This window comes from Ictidomys tridecemlineatus, chromosome 3 (assembly GCF_052094955.1).
Source record: "Ictidomys tridecemlineatus isolate mIctTri1 chromosome 3, mIctTri1.hap1, whole genome shotgun sequence".
In the NCBI taxonomy this organism is placed as follows: Eukaryota; Metazoa; Chordata; class Mammalia; order Rodentia; family Sciuridae; genus Ictidomys; species Ictidomys tridecemlineatus.
Window position 1 is genome coordinate 74,476,980 of NC_135479.1, and position 15,408 is coordinate 74,492,387.

General features: G+C 51.3%; 1 protein-coding gene across 4 annotated transcripts in view; it reads right to left on the reverse strand.

The window, feature by feature from the left end:
- Col7a1 (collagen type VII alpha 1 chain) overlaps positions 1-15,408 on the reverse strand; it is a 32,999-nt gene that overhangs the window by 3,242 nt on the left and 14,349 nt on the right. For 3 of the 4 annotated variants that reach the window (XR_013436477.1, XM_078043152.1, XM_021727426.3), the window contains exons 49-111: positions 15,290-15,343; positions 15,154-15,213; positions 15,027-15,062; positions 14,842-14,922; positions 14,705-14,740; positions 14,512-14,556; positions 14,227-14,298; positions 13,951-13,995; positions 13,694-13,720; positions 13,469-13,498; positions 13,265-13,345; positions 13,155-13,190; positions 12,738-12,773; positions 12,571-12,651; positions 12,327-12,362; positions 11,787-11,849; positions 11,656-11,700; positions 10,625-10,660; positions 10,517-10,552; positions 10,310-10,405; positions 10,158-10,193; positions 10,035-10,070; positions 9,885-9,932; positions 9,520-9,555; positions 9,280-9,402; positions 9,001-9,201; positions 8,867-8,902; positions 8,732-8,785; positions 8,486-8,554; positions 8,367-8,411; positions 8,184-8,246; positions 7,946-7,990; positions 7,646-7,681; positions 7,493-7,528; positions 7,299-7,343; positions 7,095-7,127; positions 6,953-7,015; positions 6,797-6,832; positions 6,637-6,717; positions 6,433-6,501; positions 6,256-6,291; positions 6,137-6,178; positions 5,919-5,963; positions 5,787-5,831; positions 5,032-5,067; positions 4,889-4,948; positions 4,643-4,750; positions 3,794-3,865; positions 3,626-3,661; positions 3,339-3,398; positions 3,175-3,219; positions 2,906-2,941; positions 2,765-2,800; positions 2,629-2,685; positions 2,440-2,511; positions 1,924-1,995; positions 1,680-1,715; positions 1,296-1,376; positions 1,013-1,066; positions 885-938; positions 729-791; positions 280-342; positions 59-175 (exon numbers count right to left, since the gene is read on the reverse strand). Coding sequence is in view for 2 of the 4 variants with exons in the window: in XM_078043152.1 (XP_077899278.1) it covers positions 59-175; positions 280-342; positions 729-791; positions 885-938; positions 1,013-1,066; positions 1,296-1,376; positions 1,680-1,715; positions 1,924-1,995; positions 2,440-2,511; positions 2,629-2,685; positions 2,765-2,800; positions 2,906-2,941; positions 3,175-3,219; positions 3,339-3,398; positions 3,626-3,661; positions 3,794-3,865; positions 4,643-4,750; positions 4,889-4,948; positions 5,032-5,067; positions 5,787-5,831; positions 5,919-5,963; positions 6,137-6,178; positions 6,256-6,291; positions 6,433-6,501; positions 6,637-6,717; positions 6,797-6,832; positions 6,953-7,015; positions 7,095-7,127; positions 7,299-7,343; positions 7,493-7,528; positions 7,646-7,681; positions 7,946-7,990; positions 8,184-8,246; positions 8,367-8,411; positions 8,486-8,554; positions 8,732-8,785; positions 8,867-8,902; positions 9,001-9,201; positions 9,280-9,402; positions 9,520-9,555; positions 9,885-9,932; positions 10,035-10,070; positions 10,158-10,193; positions 10,310-10,405; positions 10,517-10,552; positions 10,625-10,660; positions 11,656-11,700; positions 11,787-11,849; positions 12,327-12,362; positions 12,571-12,651; positions 12,738-12,773; positions 13,155-13,190; positions 13,265-13,345; positions 13,469-13,498; positions 13,694-13,720; positions 13,951-13,995; positions 14,227-14,298; positions 14,512-14,556; positions 14,705-14,740; positions 14,842-14,922; positions 15,027-15,062; positions 15,154-15,213; positions 15,290-15,343 (3,549 nt within the window). In the remaining 2 variants the exon portion in view is untranslated. Of the gene's footprint in view, positions 1-58; positions 176-279; positions 343-728; positions 792-884; positions 939-1,012; positions 1,067-1,295; positions 1,377-1,679; positions 1,716-1,923; positions 1,996-2,425; positions 2,512-2,628; positions 2,686-2,764; positions 2,801-2,905; positions 2,942-3,174; positions 3,220-3,338; positions 3,399-3,625; positions 3,662-3,793; positions 3,866-4,642; positions 4,751-4,888; positions 4,949-5,031; positions 5,068-5,786; positions 5,832-5,918; positions 5,964-6,136; positions 6,179-6,255; positions 6,292-6,432; positions 6,502-6,636; positions 6,718-6,796; positions 6,833-6,952; positions 7,016-7,094; positions 7,128-7,298; positions 7,344-7,492; positions 7,529-7,645; positions 7,682-7,945; positions 7,991-8,183; positions 8,247-8,366; positions 8,412-8,485; positions 8,555-8,731; positions 8,786-8,866; positions 8,903-9,000; positions 9,202-9,279; positions 9,403-9,519; positions 9,556-9,884; positions 9,933-10,034; positions 10,071-10,157; positions 10,194-10,309; positions 10,406-10,516; positions 10,553-10,624; positions 10,661-11,655; positions 11,701-11,786; positions 11,850-12,326; positions 12,363-12,570; positions 12,652-12,737; positions 12,774-13,154; positions 13,191-13,264; positions 13,346-13,468; positions 13,499-13,693; positions 13,721-13,950; positions 13,996-14,226; positions 14,299-14,511; positions 14,557-14,704; positions 14,741-14,841; positions 14,923-15,026; positions 15,063-15,153; positions 15,214-15,289; positions 15,344-15,408 lie in introns of those variants that run through there. The other variant, XR_013436478.1, reaches the window with a different exon arrangement.

The following is a 15,408-nucleotide window of genomic DNA, read 5'->3' on the forward strand; positions in this document are numbered from 1 at the left end:
CAAAAGGGTAGGGAGGTTCAGAGCTTAGGAGTCAGAGAATTCAGTAAAGAACTCTTACTTTCTGACCCTGAAGTCCTTCAGGGCCTTTGGGACCAACACCACCAGGTGGCCCTGGGGGACCACTAGCACCATCATTGCCCCTAGGACCTGGAAAGCCCACAATTCCTGGGGATCCCTGAAGAGAGATGGGATAGGGTCAGTAATAAAAATCTTGAAAGATGAACTCACTCCCAAAGAGCATGCTCTCCTCAGTTTACCATGATCTTGACCTTGACTTACCCGCTCTCCTTTCTCACCCTGGTCACCCTTGGGTCCTAACTGTCCATCAAAGCCTCGGTCACCCTGGGAACAGAAGAAACATAAGAGACACTTTGCCTTGACCTCCCTCAGATCCTGAACCTCCCCAAACCCCCATGAGTCCCCAGGCTCAATGCTTACAACCTTCCATGATCTGAGCAACTGTGACTACCAGCTGTGATCCCTATGACACCAAGCCCTCTATAACCCACCACCCTAATATACATGAACCTCTGCTCCATGTTTCACCTTTTCATCTTAACTCTCCACTGTGATCCTTGCCCATCCTGAAATCTCACGACTAGTCCCACATCATCCCCCAACACCTGAACCCTCTACAACCTTCCTTGACCTTAAACCCTCATCACCCTATTATAGCTTTCCTTGCCCCATCCTGACTCCCCATCATGACCACTCAAGAGATCCTGTACCTTGGGACCAATCAGGCCCTCTTTGCCAGGAGCCCCAGACTGGCCTGGCACACCAGGCTCCCCCTGGAGAAAAGAAAACAGAGCTTAGACCCTGGCCCAGCTGTATCCCACCTGGCCCACCTGGTCCTCCTCATTCTGGGTGTTCCTCATACTCACCATCTCTCCTTTTCGTCCTACCAGCCCTGGACGGCCAGGAAGACCAGCTTCTCCCTACAGGCATCAGGTTTGGGGTCAGTCTTGGGTACCAGATATCATGGTCCCCACACTTACTTTTACCTCTGTACCTTGTCTCCTTTCTCTCCATCAAGGCCACAGGCTCCCTTCATCCCCCGTTCACCCTAAGGGCAAAAAGCAGGTGAGAAAGAAACTTCCAGGTACTTCACCATATGAGCTCTTCACCCTAAAACTAACTCCCCCATCAGACTTTAGACATTCCAACATCTGACCTAACACCCAACATTCATCCCTGGATACCCTAACATCTGACCCCAGCTTCCTCACCCTCCAGTATCCAGCCTTCCTGACAAGAAAAACAGAACAAAACAAAAAACCTGATCCCCTTCCCACCTTGATGCCCCTGGGACCCATGAAGCCAGTATCTCCTTTGTCTCCTCGGAAACCAGGTGCTCCATCCTTTCCTGGGGCTCCCTGGGGTGGGGGTAAGGTGTAGACATGAGGTCAAAGGAAATTAATGAAGAGTTGCAGCAGGGAACACCATAAGGTGACAATCACCGTGGAGACCAGCAGCATGGGAAGGGAAAAGTTTGGCATGGGGAAGAGTCACTTTGGGCAGGCAAAACCATCATAGGGGATTACTATGGAGGCGGGTCCCCTGGGCAACAGGAAGACATCTTGAGACATTGGTCACCATAAGGTCAAAAGCTACATGAGTGGGACCACCATGGAGATGGAGTTCCCACAGGAGGTCTCTGTGGGAGTGGAAGCACTTACCGGGTCACCAGGGATCCCTGCAACACCAGGCTCACCCTACAGAAAACATTATGAGAGAAACCTTCAATGTGACCATTCTTCACGCTGGCCTATCTGTTGCAGCTACTTGGCACCCCTGAGGCCAGAAATCTTGTGTTAACACTCATGTGGCCAACAGCGAGGGAATGAGGGTCCCTACAACACTTTAGGAGACACCCAGGGACAGGTGTGCGTAATGTGTGTTTGACTCTAGTGCAAAGTTTACCTTAGGTCCTATGAGTCCTCGAGCTCCCATTGACCCAGTGGAGCCCTTGTCACCAGGCTCCCCCTTGGTGCCCTGTGGGAGGGACCAGGAGAGGAACAGTCAGGACCATACCAGGCTGGAGGATGACTGGTGCCTCCAAGTTAGGGCAAGGTTCCTCAATGTCGCTCCCACTGACCCCAGTGGCTCCCTCCCTTCTACCCAGGATTCAACAACTCATTTATTGCTCTGGGACCCCAGACTCCTGCCTTTCCCTCTTACGCTAGGCCCTTAATCCCATCTGAACTACCCTAATACCCAAGGAGCCCGCTTTTAGGAACTTCATAGAGCCACAGTCTACCCAACTTCTTACGTTAAGGCCCTAAAGCCCTCCCTCTATCACTATTCTCTCAAGTCACTACAACCTACAGAAGCCCTGCCCCTAATCTCCAGAAAGACCCCTCCTACACTCACAGACTCACTATGGAATCCCCATACCCTTCAGGGCTCCATATAGTATACCCACCCTCTTCCCTGTACCTTGTCACCAGGGTTTCCATTGTCTCCCCGAGGTCCTTTGTCACCATCTATGCCCTGAGGCCCTCGTTCACCCTGGGTCAGAAATTAGAAATGAGGGTCACAGCTTGAGACCTTTGAGCTTTTTATCGCCACAGGATTCTCTGTCACACTAAGGAAGACCCAATCTGCACATGAACAAGACTCACTCACCATGTCCCCCTTGGCACCCCGTGGCCCTGGAGGCCCCACAATCACAGCTGAGTCACCCTGAGAAGGCAGAGAGTAGTTAACAGAGTCAAGAGCACCCCAATCTCTTGCTCTTCCCATCCCCCATGCCCACACTCACCTTGTCACCCTTTAGCCCTGCAGTTCCAGCATCACCCTATTGGGTAAAAGAATGTGAATCTCATTCAAGCTGAGGACCCTTTAGTCCTGAATTATATGCCCCACCCCACTCACCACAGGGGCATTTTACCCACATTCTTACCTTCTCTCCTCTGTCCCCCCGGATGCCTGGGGGCCCCTACATGAAGGAAGATGACCATAAGCTATGAGGATTTGAGGGGACTAGTGAGGAGACAGCTCAGGGACAGGCAAAGAGAGAGGGACAGAGCGGGGGATGAAGGAAACAGAGAGCTAGAGCAGACATGGAGAATTAGAAGGCTGCGGTGGACTGCAGAGAGTATCCCAAGGGCATATAGGGGACAGTCAGGGTACTGAAGTCATACTCCTGGCATTTTCCCCAAAGGAACCCACCATGAGTCCTCGGGGTCCCTCCTGACCAGGGTGGCCATCTTCACCCTGGATGGTGACATTAAGTTAATTGACTCAGGGGTTGGAAATTCAAGGCAAGAGTGGTCATGAAGGAGTCATTGTCTGCCTCTCTGGCAGTGGGCCTAGCTATGAGAAGACATACATACCCGGATACCTGGCTCGCCACGCTCGCCTCGGGGCCCAGGAAGCCCTGCTCCAGGGTCTCCCTAAAGATCAACAGAATATCCTGAATAAGTGAGGGGACTCAGTGGGGGACAGAGGGCCATGGGAGATTAGTGGAGGTTGGAGGTTGGAGGTGACTAGAGCACAGGAAAAAGAAGATGACTATAAGCTATGAGGCTTTGAGGGGACTAGTGAGGAGACAGCTTGGGGACAGGCAAAGAGAGAGGGACAAAGAATAAGCACACTAAAGCCAAGGTAGCATTCCACCTACCTTGTCTCCTTTCAGTCCAGAGGCTCCAGGCACTCCCTGTGGGTCAGAATAAGGTAAAGGTCCTATGGTCCTTAAAGCCCACACATACCCAGCCCTGCAGTGTGGTCTATCCCCATTATAAGTTCTCATGTGGACAGACTCATGGGGCATTGGGGCACTTCTACTCACCGCTGACCCTGGTGGTCCAGGTGGTCCCAAGGGGCCTGGGGGACCTTCTCTTCCTGGGAGGCCTGCCAGACCCTACAGGAAAACGGGGCAAGAAAGGCAGAAAGTAACTTAAGAACCTTCTTTCTCTTCTTCTCAAGTGAGGAGCCCCTAAGACAGGGTTTGGTTTCCCTTCTCCTTACCCACCACTATATTTAGAAGTCTTGAAGTCATCAAGTCATGGAATGGAACCACTATATGACCCAGGTATCAATCCCTAGGTTTATAACCAAAGGACTTAAAAGCAGCATACTACAGTGATGCAGCGACATCAATGTTTATAGCAGCTCAATTCACAAAGCTGACCTATAAAATCAACCTAGATGCCTTCCACAGATGAATGGATAAAGAAAATGTGATACATATACACAATAAAATATTACTAAGCCTTAAAGAATAATTGAAATTATGGCATTTGCATGTAAATGGATGGAAGTAGAGAATATCATGCTAAGTGAAATAAGCCAATCTCAAAAAACCAAAGGCCAAATATTTTTTCTGATAAGCAGATGTTGATCCATGGTGACAGGGAGGGGAAGGATAGAATGAAAGAACTTTGGATTGTGCAGAGGGGAGTAAAGGGAGGGGTGGGGTGGTAGGGATGGAAAAAACAGTAGAATGAGACAGACATTATTACCCTATATACATGTATGATTATACTTTTGATGTGACTCAGCACCATTGCAGCCAGAAGAATGAGAAGTTATGCTCCATTTGTGTACAATGTGTCAAATGCATTCCACTGTCATGTATAATTAATTAGAATTTTTTAAAAATAAGTCATCAAGCCCCCATGTGTTCCCAGCCACTCACCCGCTCTCCACTGGGGCCTGGCTGGCCCATCTCTCCTCGAGGGCCAGTCTGACCAGGAAACCCAACAACACCAGGAGCACCAGGATTACCAGGAGGGCCCAGGTCTCCCTGAAGGAGAGAGAGCAAAATGGAGAAGGGGTTATATGGGACGCCTTTCTGGGACTAGTCCTAGAATTCCTTCTTTCTCCCACCTCCAGAGGCCACCTTGCCCACTGTCCCTGCCACTGTGATTGGATACTGACTTACCTTCATACCTGGGGGACCAGTTGGCCCAGGAAGCCCTTGGACCCCAATTCCTGGGTCACCCTTTGAGGGAAAGAGAGGTCATATCAGGATTATGGGGTCTCAGGATCATGACCCCCAGCAGGGACCCTTCTGGGTAAATATACCTTGTTTCCTTTAAGTCCTGGAGCCCCTTTTTGACCCTGAAAAAAAAAAGTAAACAGCACTTGAAAGGGTAGGAATATACAAACCAAACTTAGACATGGGCCAAAAACATTCCCAGGAGAGCTCAGATATGATCATGAACCCACGGAAACTCAGGATTATAACTAAGGCTTGGCTTACAGAAGTCTAGACATTGCCATGGGTTCATGAGTACATAAACTGAAGTTCAGATGTGACCACAGATACGTGGGAGTTCAGGCATGACCAAAGGCACATGGAGCTCACACACGAGTGCAGACATAAAGGAACACAGATGTGGAACTCAGACAGGAACTCTACTGTGTCTACTCCCAGGAAGCTTAGATGTGACCACAAATGTGTACTCAGACAGATGGGGGTGGGAGACAGGATTATAAACACAGGTCCAAGGAAAGGCTGGCAAGAACTCAGCTATGTCCTGAGACTTAGATCAGATAGGAGCACACACATGTAGGCTCAGACATGGTAAGGAATAAAAGACAAAGAATAAGCACACTAAAGCCAAGCTGGGACAGCCTCACAAATTCAGAAGTTTGAGTATGGAAGCTAGGTGTGTGTGACCCCAAGGTGCCCCAAGAAGCAGGCTCCTGAAGTTATCAAGCCCCTCAAGCCAGATCCAGGGATTCAGATATATGCACTGGCCTAAGAATGATCCCACATGTCCACAGTCATACTCAAGCCAAGCTTGGATCTACCAGACCCCAGACCCCAGACTCACATCTTCCCCAGGGTCTCCAGGTTCTCCTGCACGGCCGGCTTCACCCTGCACAGAAGTGGTGGTGAGGTCTAGGGCCACTCAGCCTTATGCCTCCCTGCCCAACATTCAGACCCTAAGACCAGGTCTACTCACCTTCTCACCCCTTGGCCCTGGCAGTCCTCGATCACCTTTGGCCCCCTGTAGACACAAGAATAAGAAAGCAACTCAGGCATTAGTTACAGATAGATGAGACTCAAGGAAAGAGGCACAAGCAAGATGTCAAATGTGGGGCACATTATATAAGTTGAGGGTCATGAGGGTGGGTAAACTATGGGTCAAAGACCCCTTGCTATCAGAGGTGCCACACTTACCGGTTCACCCACCAGGTCTCCAGCAAGGCCTCCCGGGGCACCCTGACGAAGAAGAGGTGTCAGTGGGGTTCCTTGGCATCCCCTCTTGGTCCTCCCTTCCAGGTCCCTAGTACACTCACCTTCTCTCCCTTTGCTCCAGGGGGTCCAACTACCACCTGTGGGAAATACCCAGTGAGTTGCCTAGCCACGCATCCTCCCCAACCCTACCCTGCCATCATGAATGGAATGTGGAAACTGAGGCTTGGGGTGAAGCAGAGGAGTTGGTGCAATAGGTAGAGGTCAGGGTCAAAGGTCACCTGTCCAGGGGTCCCCATGGGTCCAGGTTCTCCTTTAGGTCCAACAGGGCCAGGCAGACCTGGCGATCCCTGGAACAGAACAGTATGGGTAACTCAGAGCCTCTCCACCATTCTGTTCCTACTGCCCCACTCCTCATATCCAAGCACACAGCTGGGCACAGGGCCTATGATAAGCCTGCTATGAGCAACCCCCAGAACACATACTGGTACACCAGGGCTTCCTCTGTCTCCATCCTTTCCACTGGCACCATCACGACCTGGGGGTCCTGGCTTCCCTGTCTCCCCCTGAGAGGGAGGAACTTATTTAGGGGCCAGATGGTTGACCCCTGACCCCTGAAATCAGACTCTTACCTCTATGACTTACCACTTGTCCAGGCAAACCTGGTGACCCCTGAGGACCCTGAGGGGAAACAAATATGGGGATGGATGACACAGGGCAAAGGACAAAGGGAGACATGGGAGAACATAGAACCCAGTATGTAGGAACACAATATCCCTTAAAGAGCCACAGATCACTCACCACAAGGCCTGAAGGGCCAGGGGGGCCAGGAAGTCCCACAGCTCCAGTAGGTCCAGGCAATCCCTAGAGGAAGAAAAAGTTCAAGGAAGTGCCAGTTCCACCCATTTCCCTGTGACCTTACCCTATGAGCTGGGTCACTCACCCGTCCTGGGGGTCCTGTCTCTCCAGGCTCTCCCTGCAAAAGACCCAAAAAGCATATGAACAGAGCCCACAGAGGAACTCCTGGTGCTTAGCATAATCACCAGGAATGATACCCCAGAAGCTAGCAGAGCTTATTCTGGTGTATACAAGGCTTGAAGGATCCCCCTCCTCCACCATCCACATACTCCCACATACCTATACTCACCTTCAGTCCAGAAGGTCCTTGGGGTCCAGCAGGGCCAGCAAGACCCTAGAGAAAAGTGTCAAGGCAGGGAACAGGGATTAACATTGTTTGCCTGGGTTCAGGGATTCCCATAAACAAGGTGTGGTTCAACAGCAGACTGATGCCTGTCCTATCCCTCCCATACTCCCACCATTTAGTGCTCCCCCATCACTCACTGGGACACCAGGCGGTCCAGGGTCTCCATGGCCACCCTGTTAGAAACAGTCAGATGAAGAAAGCCAGCCCCACCCCACCAGGGAAACTAGGCAGAACTGTTCATGGGGTTGGGCACAGGATGGGGCAGGAAAAGTAAAGAATTCAGTACTCACTGCTGGGCCAGGGGCCCCCCTCGGACCCTGCAAACCCTGCATGGAGAAGAAGATAATGAGCCTCAATCAAGGCCTCACTTGGGCCATTCCCACCCCCTGGGGATCTTTACTTAGGGGCCCATTTCCATGCCCCCACCCTCCCAGAGACAGATCACTGTGTATCCACAAACTGCCCTTCGGATAGCACACATGGTCCTGTGTGTACATGTGCGCATGTGCATGTACACACACACACACACACACACACACACACACAGCAGAATACCAGAGTCTGTGCAAGCTGCTCTTGCCACCACTCACCAGCTTTCCTTCAGGCCCAGCTACACCACGCTCTCCTGGTAGACCCTAAAGAGAAAAGGTCTAAGGCTACACTGTTCTTGTGCCCTGACCTCAGCTTCTCCCCCAATCCATCACGCCCTATGCAGCCAGAAGCAGGAGCCAAATAGTCCAGGTAATGCTGACTCCAACTTTGAATATAGGACAAAACATGTAAGAGCCACATTCTTTCATACAAGTGGTCCATGGGGCAAGGACTTACTGGGTTGCCATCATGACCTCTCTGACCAGGTTCTCCCCGATCTCCCTTGATGCCTGGCACACCCTGCAAGCATAATATCATGTCCTGAACCCCCAGTCCCTGCCATGCCCATGTACATACACAATCCCACCCGTAGTATGCCACATAAAGGAGGGGGAAATACAGTGTGATAGAAGACCTCACCCTGTCTCCTTTGGGGCCTCGGTCACCATCGCTGCCTGGCTCTCCCTGTGGGGATGTGAAGTCAAGTCAGTTCTTATAGACTTTGCAAGTGGGGGTCCCCAGGCTGATCCCACACTGACCTTGGCACCCTTCAGTCCAGGGGGCCCTTGTTCTCTGGTGAGTACGAGACTTGGATCATCTATAGTCACCTACAAGCACAAGGTCATAGGGGAGAGAAAGACATAGAAGTGTCATGATGGGTCACAGGATCACAGAAGGTTTTAAAGTCAGAGACACCACATGGATTTCTGGGGCCCAAGCTAAGGGTGGCTTCCTGGTCACCAGTCACAGCAGTCACAGGCCTTGGGCAGGGATGAGGTAATCACCTTGGGACCAGGAGGACCAGGGGGTCCAGGGAGGCCAGGGAGGCCATCTCTGCCCTGCAGAAAAGAAGAAAATGGGGAGGTTTTGCCAGCACATGCTCCAGGAAGCTCCACCTCACAGGGCCCCATCTGGCTTACCTGCTCTCCACGTTCTCCTTTCTCTCCCCGTTCTCCCTGAAGTGCAAACAGCAGGTTGAGGGTTATGTCCATGAGAATCTAACACCCCCCTCAACCCCACACCCCTGGCCCTCCCTGACAGTCCCCAGGCTCACCCTCTCTCCTGGCCTTCCTGCCTCCCCCTCACCCCCAGCCCGACCTGGGAGCCCAGGAATTCCAGGTTTTCCAGGCTCCCCGGCAAGGCCAGGAGGTCCAGGGGGGCCTCTCTCCCCAAGGGCCAGGCCAGGTGGCCCCTGAGGGCCAGGGTCTCCACGATCTCCCTTTAGCCCTCGTTCTCCAGGAAAACCAATGGAGCCCTGGAGGAGCAGAAGATGAATGCTGGTGGGTGTACAACTATGCTTCCCACAGGGCATACATACTAAGCCACCACTTACCTCCTTGCCTGGGGGACCCCGCTCGCCTGGGTCCCCTTTAGGGCCACGGCGCCGTTCAGTCATAGGCAGGAAGCCACCAGAACTCTCATCCCAAGACTCCACAATCTCCCGCAAGGCAGATGTCTAAGGGTTGAGAGGAGCAGGGCCCATAACTGCCACCACCTACCCCTTGGGCCTTGTGGGCACTACTTGCAGCATGAGACCCCCACCTGTTTCCACCCCAGCCCCTAAACAGCTTACCTTGATGCCAATAGTTTCCAGAAATCGCTCCACATTCTAGGAACATAAGGTTGGTGAGGGACTACACACAGAAAAGAAGCTCCTGCCTCCTGCTTCATACTGCCCCCACAAAGAGCCTCCAATGCCCTCTTGTCCTGGCCTCTTGCCAAGCATATTTTCAGTCCTATTGAGACCCATTTGGGGCCCCTCTCTGGCATGTCCCCATTGCCCAAGTTCCCTTGAGTATAAATTATAAAAGTCCCAATGGGGCAGGGGACAAAGCACAGAGAACCTGTGGAGCCTCATAGCAAGGGGAAGAAGATGGAAAGGTTGTCATTATGGGCATGCAAATGAGTGTTAAGGGCCAGGTCCCAAGGTCAGCTCACCGGGACACTCCCAGGTTCTCCTCTCAGGCCACGCTCTCCAGGCAGGCCCTGGAGGGATCAAGAAACAGGCTGCTAGGATCCAGCTTATGAGGCATGTGTGAATATGTGGGTCTACAGCTACTTAGGCAAATGAAAAAGGTGGGGCCTCACCTGTTCCCCTTTGGATCCAGTCTCCCCACGGTCACCCTGAAAACAAAGAATGATTAGGTGAGGAAAATGTCCCCCAACCTGATCAGACCCTCACCATACCTACTACCCAACTTACACACTCACCTTGAGGCCGACACTTCCTGGGACACCAGGAAAACCCTAAGATATGACAGAATACAAAAGGATCACAAAGGATCATGGCATCCTGGGAGGTATCTCAAGAAACATAATGGCCTCTGTTTCTCCCAAGTTCCAGAACTACTCTGAACACTCACCTGGCCAGGAGGGCCCACCTGCCCTGGAAGACCTGGAGGGCCCTGGAGCCCAGGGATACCAGGAGCTCCACGTTCACCCTTGGGGCCCTCATGACCCTGTGAAGGATGCAGTCAGCATCAGAACACTGAGGTCCCAGGAAAGAATGGAGTCATATCTCACAGAGTCAAGATGTAAGATCAGAGGTTACAGAAAATTCCAGCACTTACTTCTCTCCCTGGGGAGCCTGAATCTCCCTTCTCTCCCTAAGGAAGACAGGGGTTTTTCAGACATGGCCCAATCCAAAGCCACAGGAGACCCCAGGGGAGGGGCTTTACCTTCCTCCCATCTTCTCCAGGGTCCCCAGGTTCTCCCTGTGGGCAGAGGACTCATATTAGCTCAAACAATCACCAGTATCTGGAGACAACACACTGTCTCGGCAGATTTCAGATGACTATGACTGTCTGTGCCTCTACTTCCATGGCTGTTTTTGTCTTGAAGTGTGGCCTGGACCCAACTGAGTAAGCCACTGCAAGACTAAGGGTGACCTGCATGGGCCTGCTCACTTTCATGTCCCCCAACCTGATCAGGCCCTCACCATACCAACACACACACTTTTCTGGCTTTTAAGATGACACTCCACTATGCATCTGGTTTGGTGATAATCCATGTGACCTAGTAGTGTATGCATCCATGTATATCTTAACAGGTGTATCCATGAGTCTCTGTGTCACAGAAGTAATTTTGTGACTCACTCTGTCTGCACATCTTGGCCCATGTCTGCACTTGGGCATGGGCTTATACATGTAGAACTGGGTGCCCAGTGCCTTGAGAACCATGTGTCTTGGCATCTATTTACAATCTTGTATTTCAATGTGTATGACCAAATGTATGTGAATGACTATGGATATAAATGTATGTATCAGCAAATATGTCAGATGACAGAGTCAAGGGTATGTGTTTTACTAGGTCTCAATGTAAGTCCACATGTAGTCCTAAGTCCACTTCTTAACATATATCTGAGTCCAAGTGAAAGTGTCTATATATGAATATGTCTCTATATGTCACTGAATAAGGCTTCATGCCAGCATGTCTATACCTGTCAATTTGTGTCTGGTTCTTTGTCTATGCCCATGGCTGTGGGTTACCTTGGGACCCAAGTTGATACATTCATCTATGAAGTTGCCATATGTGCACTTAGAATTGTGTTACAGGATATGTCTTCACACCTTGGCTAGGTTTTCAGGGGTTGGTAGGTGTCTACATGTGTTAGCACATATGATTCATGAAGTTGTCTGCATATTTGGGCTATGTGCATGTGCTGGGGTTCCTTAGCAGGTTTTGCCCTGGCTGTCCTGGACACACTCACATTTTTCCCATTCAGGCCAGGTTTGCCATCCTCGCCTGGCTTTCCCTGTGGAAAGAGATCATCTATCAGATGTCAGGGCTCAGGAGAGGATAGGAAGCAGGCAAAAGGACAGCATGAAGGCCTGGACTTACCAGTGCTCCAGGGGGTCCTGGGGGACCAGGTGGGCCTTGGTCTCCTCGGAGGCCAGGAAGTCCCTAAAAAAAATCTTGGTTAGGTTTGAGAGGGTCTCAGATATCCCTAGAGACACACCCCCATGGACTGAAGGATGCACTAAAATCCTACTCCAGTGTAGAAACGCCAAGGATTGGGAGGTCCCTTTGGGATCCTATGGGTTAAGGGCACTCCTGCTGCTGAGACTCCCAAGAAAATAATCCCCCAAAGCTAGAGGACCTATTAAGATCCTCAAGGCAATATGTCAAGAGCTTTGTAATGTTGTGAACAACCAATAAAAAAAATAAAAAATTAAAAAAAAAAAAAAAGATCCTCAAGCCAAAGAAGATCAGAAAGGGGGACTCTATTAAAACCTTCAGGCCAGGGACTCAGACCCCTCCCAAGGAGAAGGAAGAACCAACTACCTTCACTCTTACTGATGCTATGATTATGATGGACCTGGCTGTGGTTCATGCTGGACCCCTGAGCCACCCTCCACCCCAGAATCTCCCCTCACTTACGTCTCTCCCTGGGTCCCCAGCTTTTCCTGCAGCACCCTGGGGAAAGACTCAAAGTCAGGATCATGGGGTCAGGGGCCCTGTCCACCAACAGGGCACCAATTTCTATGAACTCAAAGCCTGCATGTTAGTAGCATACCCATCCTCAAACTTCAAGGCCAAGACCAGCCAGATGAGACACAGGTTTTGGGCCCTCTTATGAGGAGATACAGGAAGGGGATGACCAGCCGTGACTACCATGACTCACATGCAGCCCAGGGGGACCAGGAGCTCCTGGTTTCCCATCCAGCCCATTCCGGCCATCCAGTCCAGAGGGGCCCCGGTCACCCTGAGGAAAAGAGAGTGGTAAGAAGCATCCAAAACTGATATGGATCTTGGAGTCAGGCACACCTCCCCAAAACTACACTCTCTCACCTTTTCTCCTGTTGGGCCTCGGACACCTGGGTCCCCCTAGAGGGAACAAGGTCATATAAGAAGTAAGGGCAAGGGTCGGGGTTGGCTCAGTGGCAGAGCACTTGCCTAGCATTTGTGAGGAATGGGATTCGATCCTCAGCACCACTTAAAAACAAATAAATAGAAAAAAGGCATTGTGTCCATCTACAACTAAAAATATTTTTTAAAGAAAGAGGTAAGGACAAGGGCTGGGACTGAAGCTCAGTGGAAGAGTTTTTTCCTAGCATGTGTGAAGCACTAGGTTTGATCCTTAGCACTGCATTAACAAATAAATAAACAAAATAAAGGCATGCTGTCCACCTACAACTACAAAGAAAATTTTAAAAAGATGTAAAGACAAGATGAGTTTGAGGCTGAGGGGCAAAATTCAGCACTCACCTGTGGACCCTGGGGCCCCCGAGGCCCATCAATGCCCTGCGGAGAGAGGGAAAAAGAATCAGAGCATGCTTTCCCAGGGCAGCCCCCACCAAAGGACCAACCACACTCACCCTCTCCCCAGGAGCTCCAGGTGGCCCAGGATCACCCTTCGGTCCTCGAGGACCCTCCTGTCCACGGTCCCCAGGCTCTCCCTGTGGCAGAGACAAGCTTGCTAAGGAACTAGTCCTTGAATTACAAAGATAAAAGATATCATGTGGGGTACTGAGATCCTTTATAGACTCATAGCTTCACTCTACCCCACAGACCCCCAGTACCTTCTCTCTGGCTCCAAGTTCTATATCCACCTGTGGACAGTGAGAAGAATGCTTCAATGAGGGGAAACAGGAGTTAGAGAGGGACGATGGGGTTAGTAGGGATTGAGGGTCAATGGAAGTGGGGGGGGGCCATAGAGGAAATAGAAAAGGTAACAAGACACAGTATGAAGTCAACAGGGGCAGGTGCAGGAGATAACAAAAAAACAAACCCAGCTCAGTGCCTACCGGCCTTCCAGAAGGTCCTGGGGGACCCTGGAAAAGGAAATGATCATAGTGAACAAGAGCCCTGAGGTCCCAGGGCATGGTTCAGGTTTGCCCCAGGTTCAACTCTGCACCCAAATTCCTTGAAGAAATACCCCAGTACTAACTCCCAGAAGGTCATCAGCGACCTCCAGGCTCCTGGCACAGATTCTGACTGATAAATTGGCAATGGCACCAGGGAAATTTTTATCCCACCTGAGCCCAGGGCCAGCACAACTCACCGGCTCCCCACGGTCACCCTTGGGTCCAGATGGTCCAGGGCTGCCCTGCAGAGAGCCAGAATGTCAGGGTCACTTGGGGAAGGTAGTAATTTGGAGGAACCTTGAGGACTCATGGAGTTCTGGTGGCCACTGGGGGATTATGATAAGGGGTCACAGAAAGTAAAGATCATAAGGGTTAACATTGCAATGTTGGAGCAGCAGAATCAGGTGCTGGAGACTGGATGGTTGATGGGTTAAGGTTGAGGTCAGGGTAAGGTGTCAAAGGCTGAGACTCACGTTTCGTCCATCCTCTCCAGGATCTCCTTGGTCTCCCTTCTCACCCACAGGACCTCGGGGTCCAGGTGCCCCCTGAGAAAAACAGCTGGTCTGAGACAAACCTTCATAATATTTTGCAGCTTCCCCCATGAGTCCCTATACTGCCCCAGGTTTTCCCACCACTTTCCATTGCCACATTCTCCTTAAAGGGTCTCTTATCACCCTCCATCACCCTCAGTGCTCCCTATCACCTTCATGCCATCGATTCTCCCATTAGCCCTCCTACTTCTCCCTGCTAAGACTTACCCGAAGGCCACGCTCACCAGCTTTTCCAGGCAAACCTGGTTCACCCTGGTGACAGAGAGAAAAGTGGAGGTGGAATTGGGGAAAAGAGTGCCTGGGCACCAACTGGACAGAAGGCAGGGAATAGGTTGGATGACCTGACAGAGTCCCCAGGCCTTGGGAAAGGATCAGAAAACACAGTAGGGAGAAATCTTACCGGGGGACCTTCATCACCTTTCTCTCCAACTTCACCCTGTGAGACATGAAAGTCAGCCCCAATCCAAGACCCCTAGTGATGCTGGCAAATTCCTTTTCCCCGTATCTTCCATGGCTCCCCCAACTCCAGCCTCTTACATCTCGTCCTCGGAGGCCAATAGGTCCAGGAGGGCCAGGCCGCCCAGAGTCTCCCTTCTCTCCAGGAGGACCTGAGTCACCCTATAGGGAGACAAGAGTGAGGTGATGAAGAATGCATGCAGCAGGCAGCCTTTAAAGAAGTGACCCCAGAAACCTTGAGGGTACCCAAGGTCATAGATACTCACTGGAGGTCCTGCTCTTCCAGTGAGACCAATGGGACCCTGAGGATGTGGAAAGGGGGACAGAACTTAGTGTTCTCAGGTACCACCTCTTCTCCCTTTGTCACACACCCCCATCCCCACATTTATTCACCCGGTCTCCACGATCTCCCTTGGGGCCAGGGTCTCCAGGAAGAACCAACCCCGGTGGACCCTGTGGGTGGAAAGATCAGAAGTCAGTAGGTATACTCTTCACCTGACCCACCCCTAAATACTTTCCCTTCTCTCACCTGTTCCCCTTTTACTCCAGCAGCTCCTTTGGGTCCAGTAGGCCCCATATCTCCCTGAAAGTAACAAAGACCATCAGTGTTGGTCCCAGAGTCCTATGACCTTGATATCAACCTTGTAA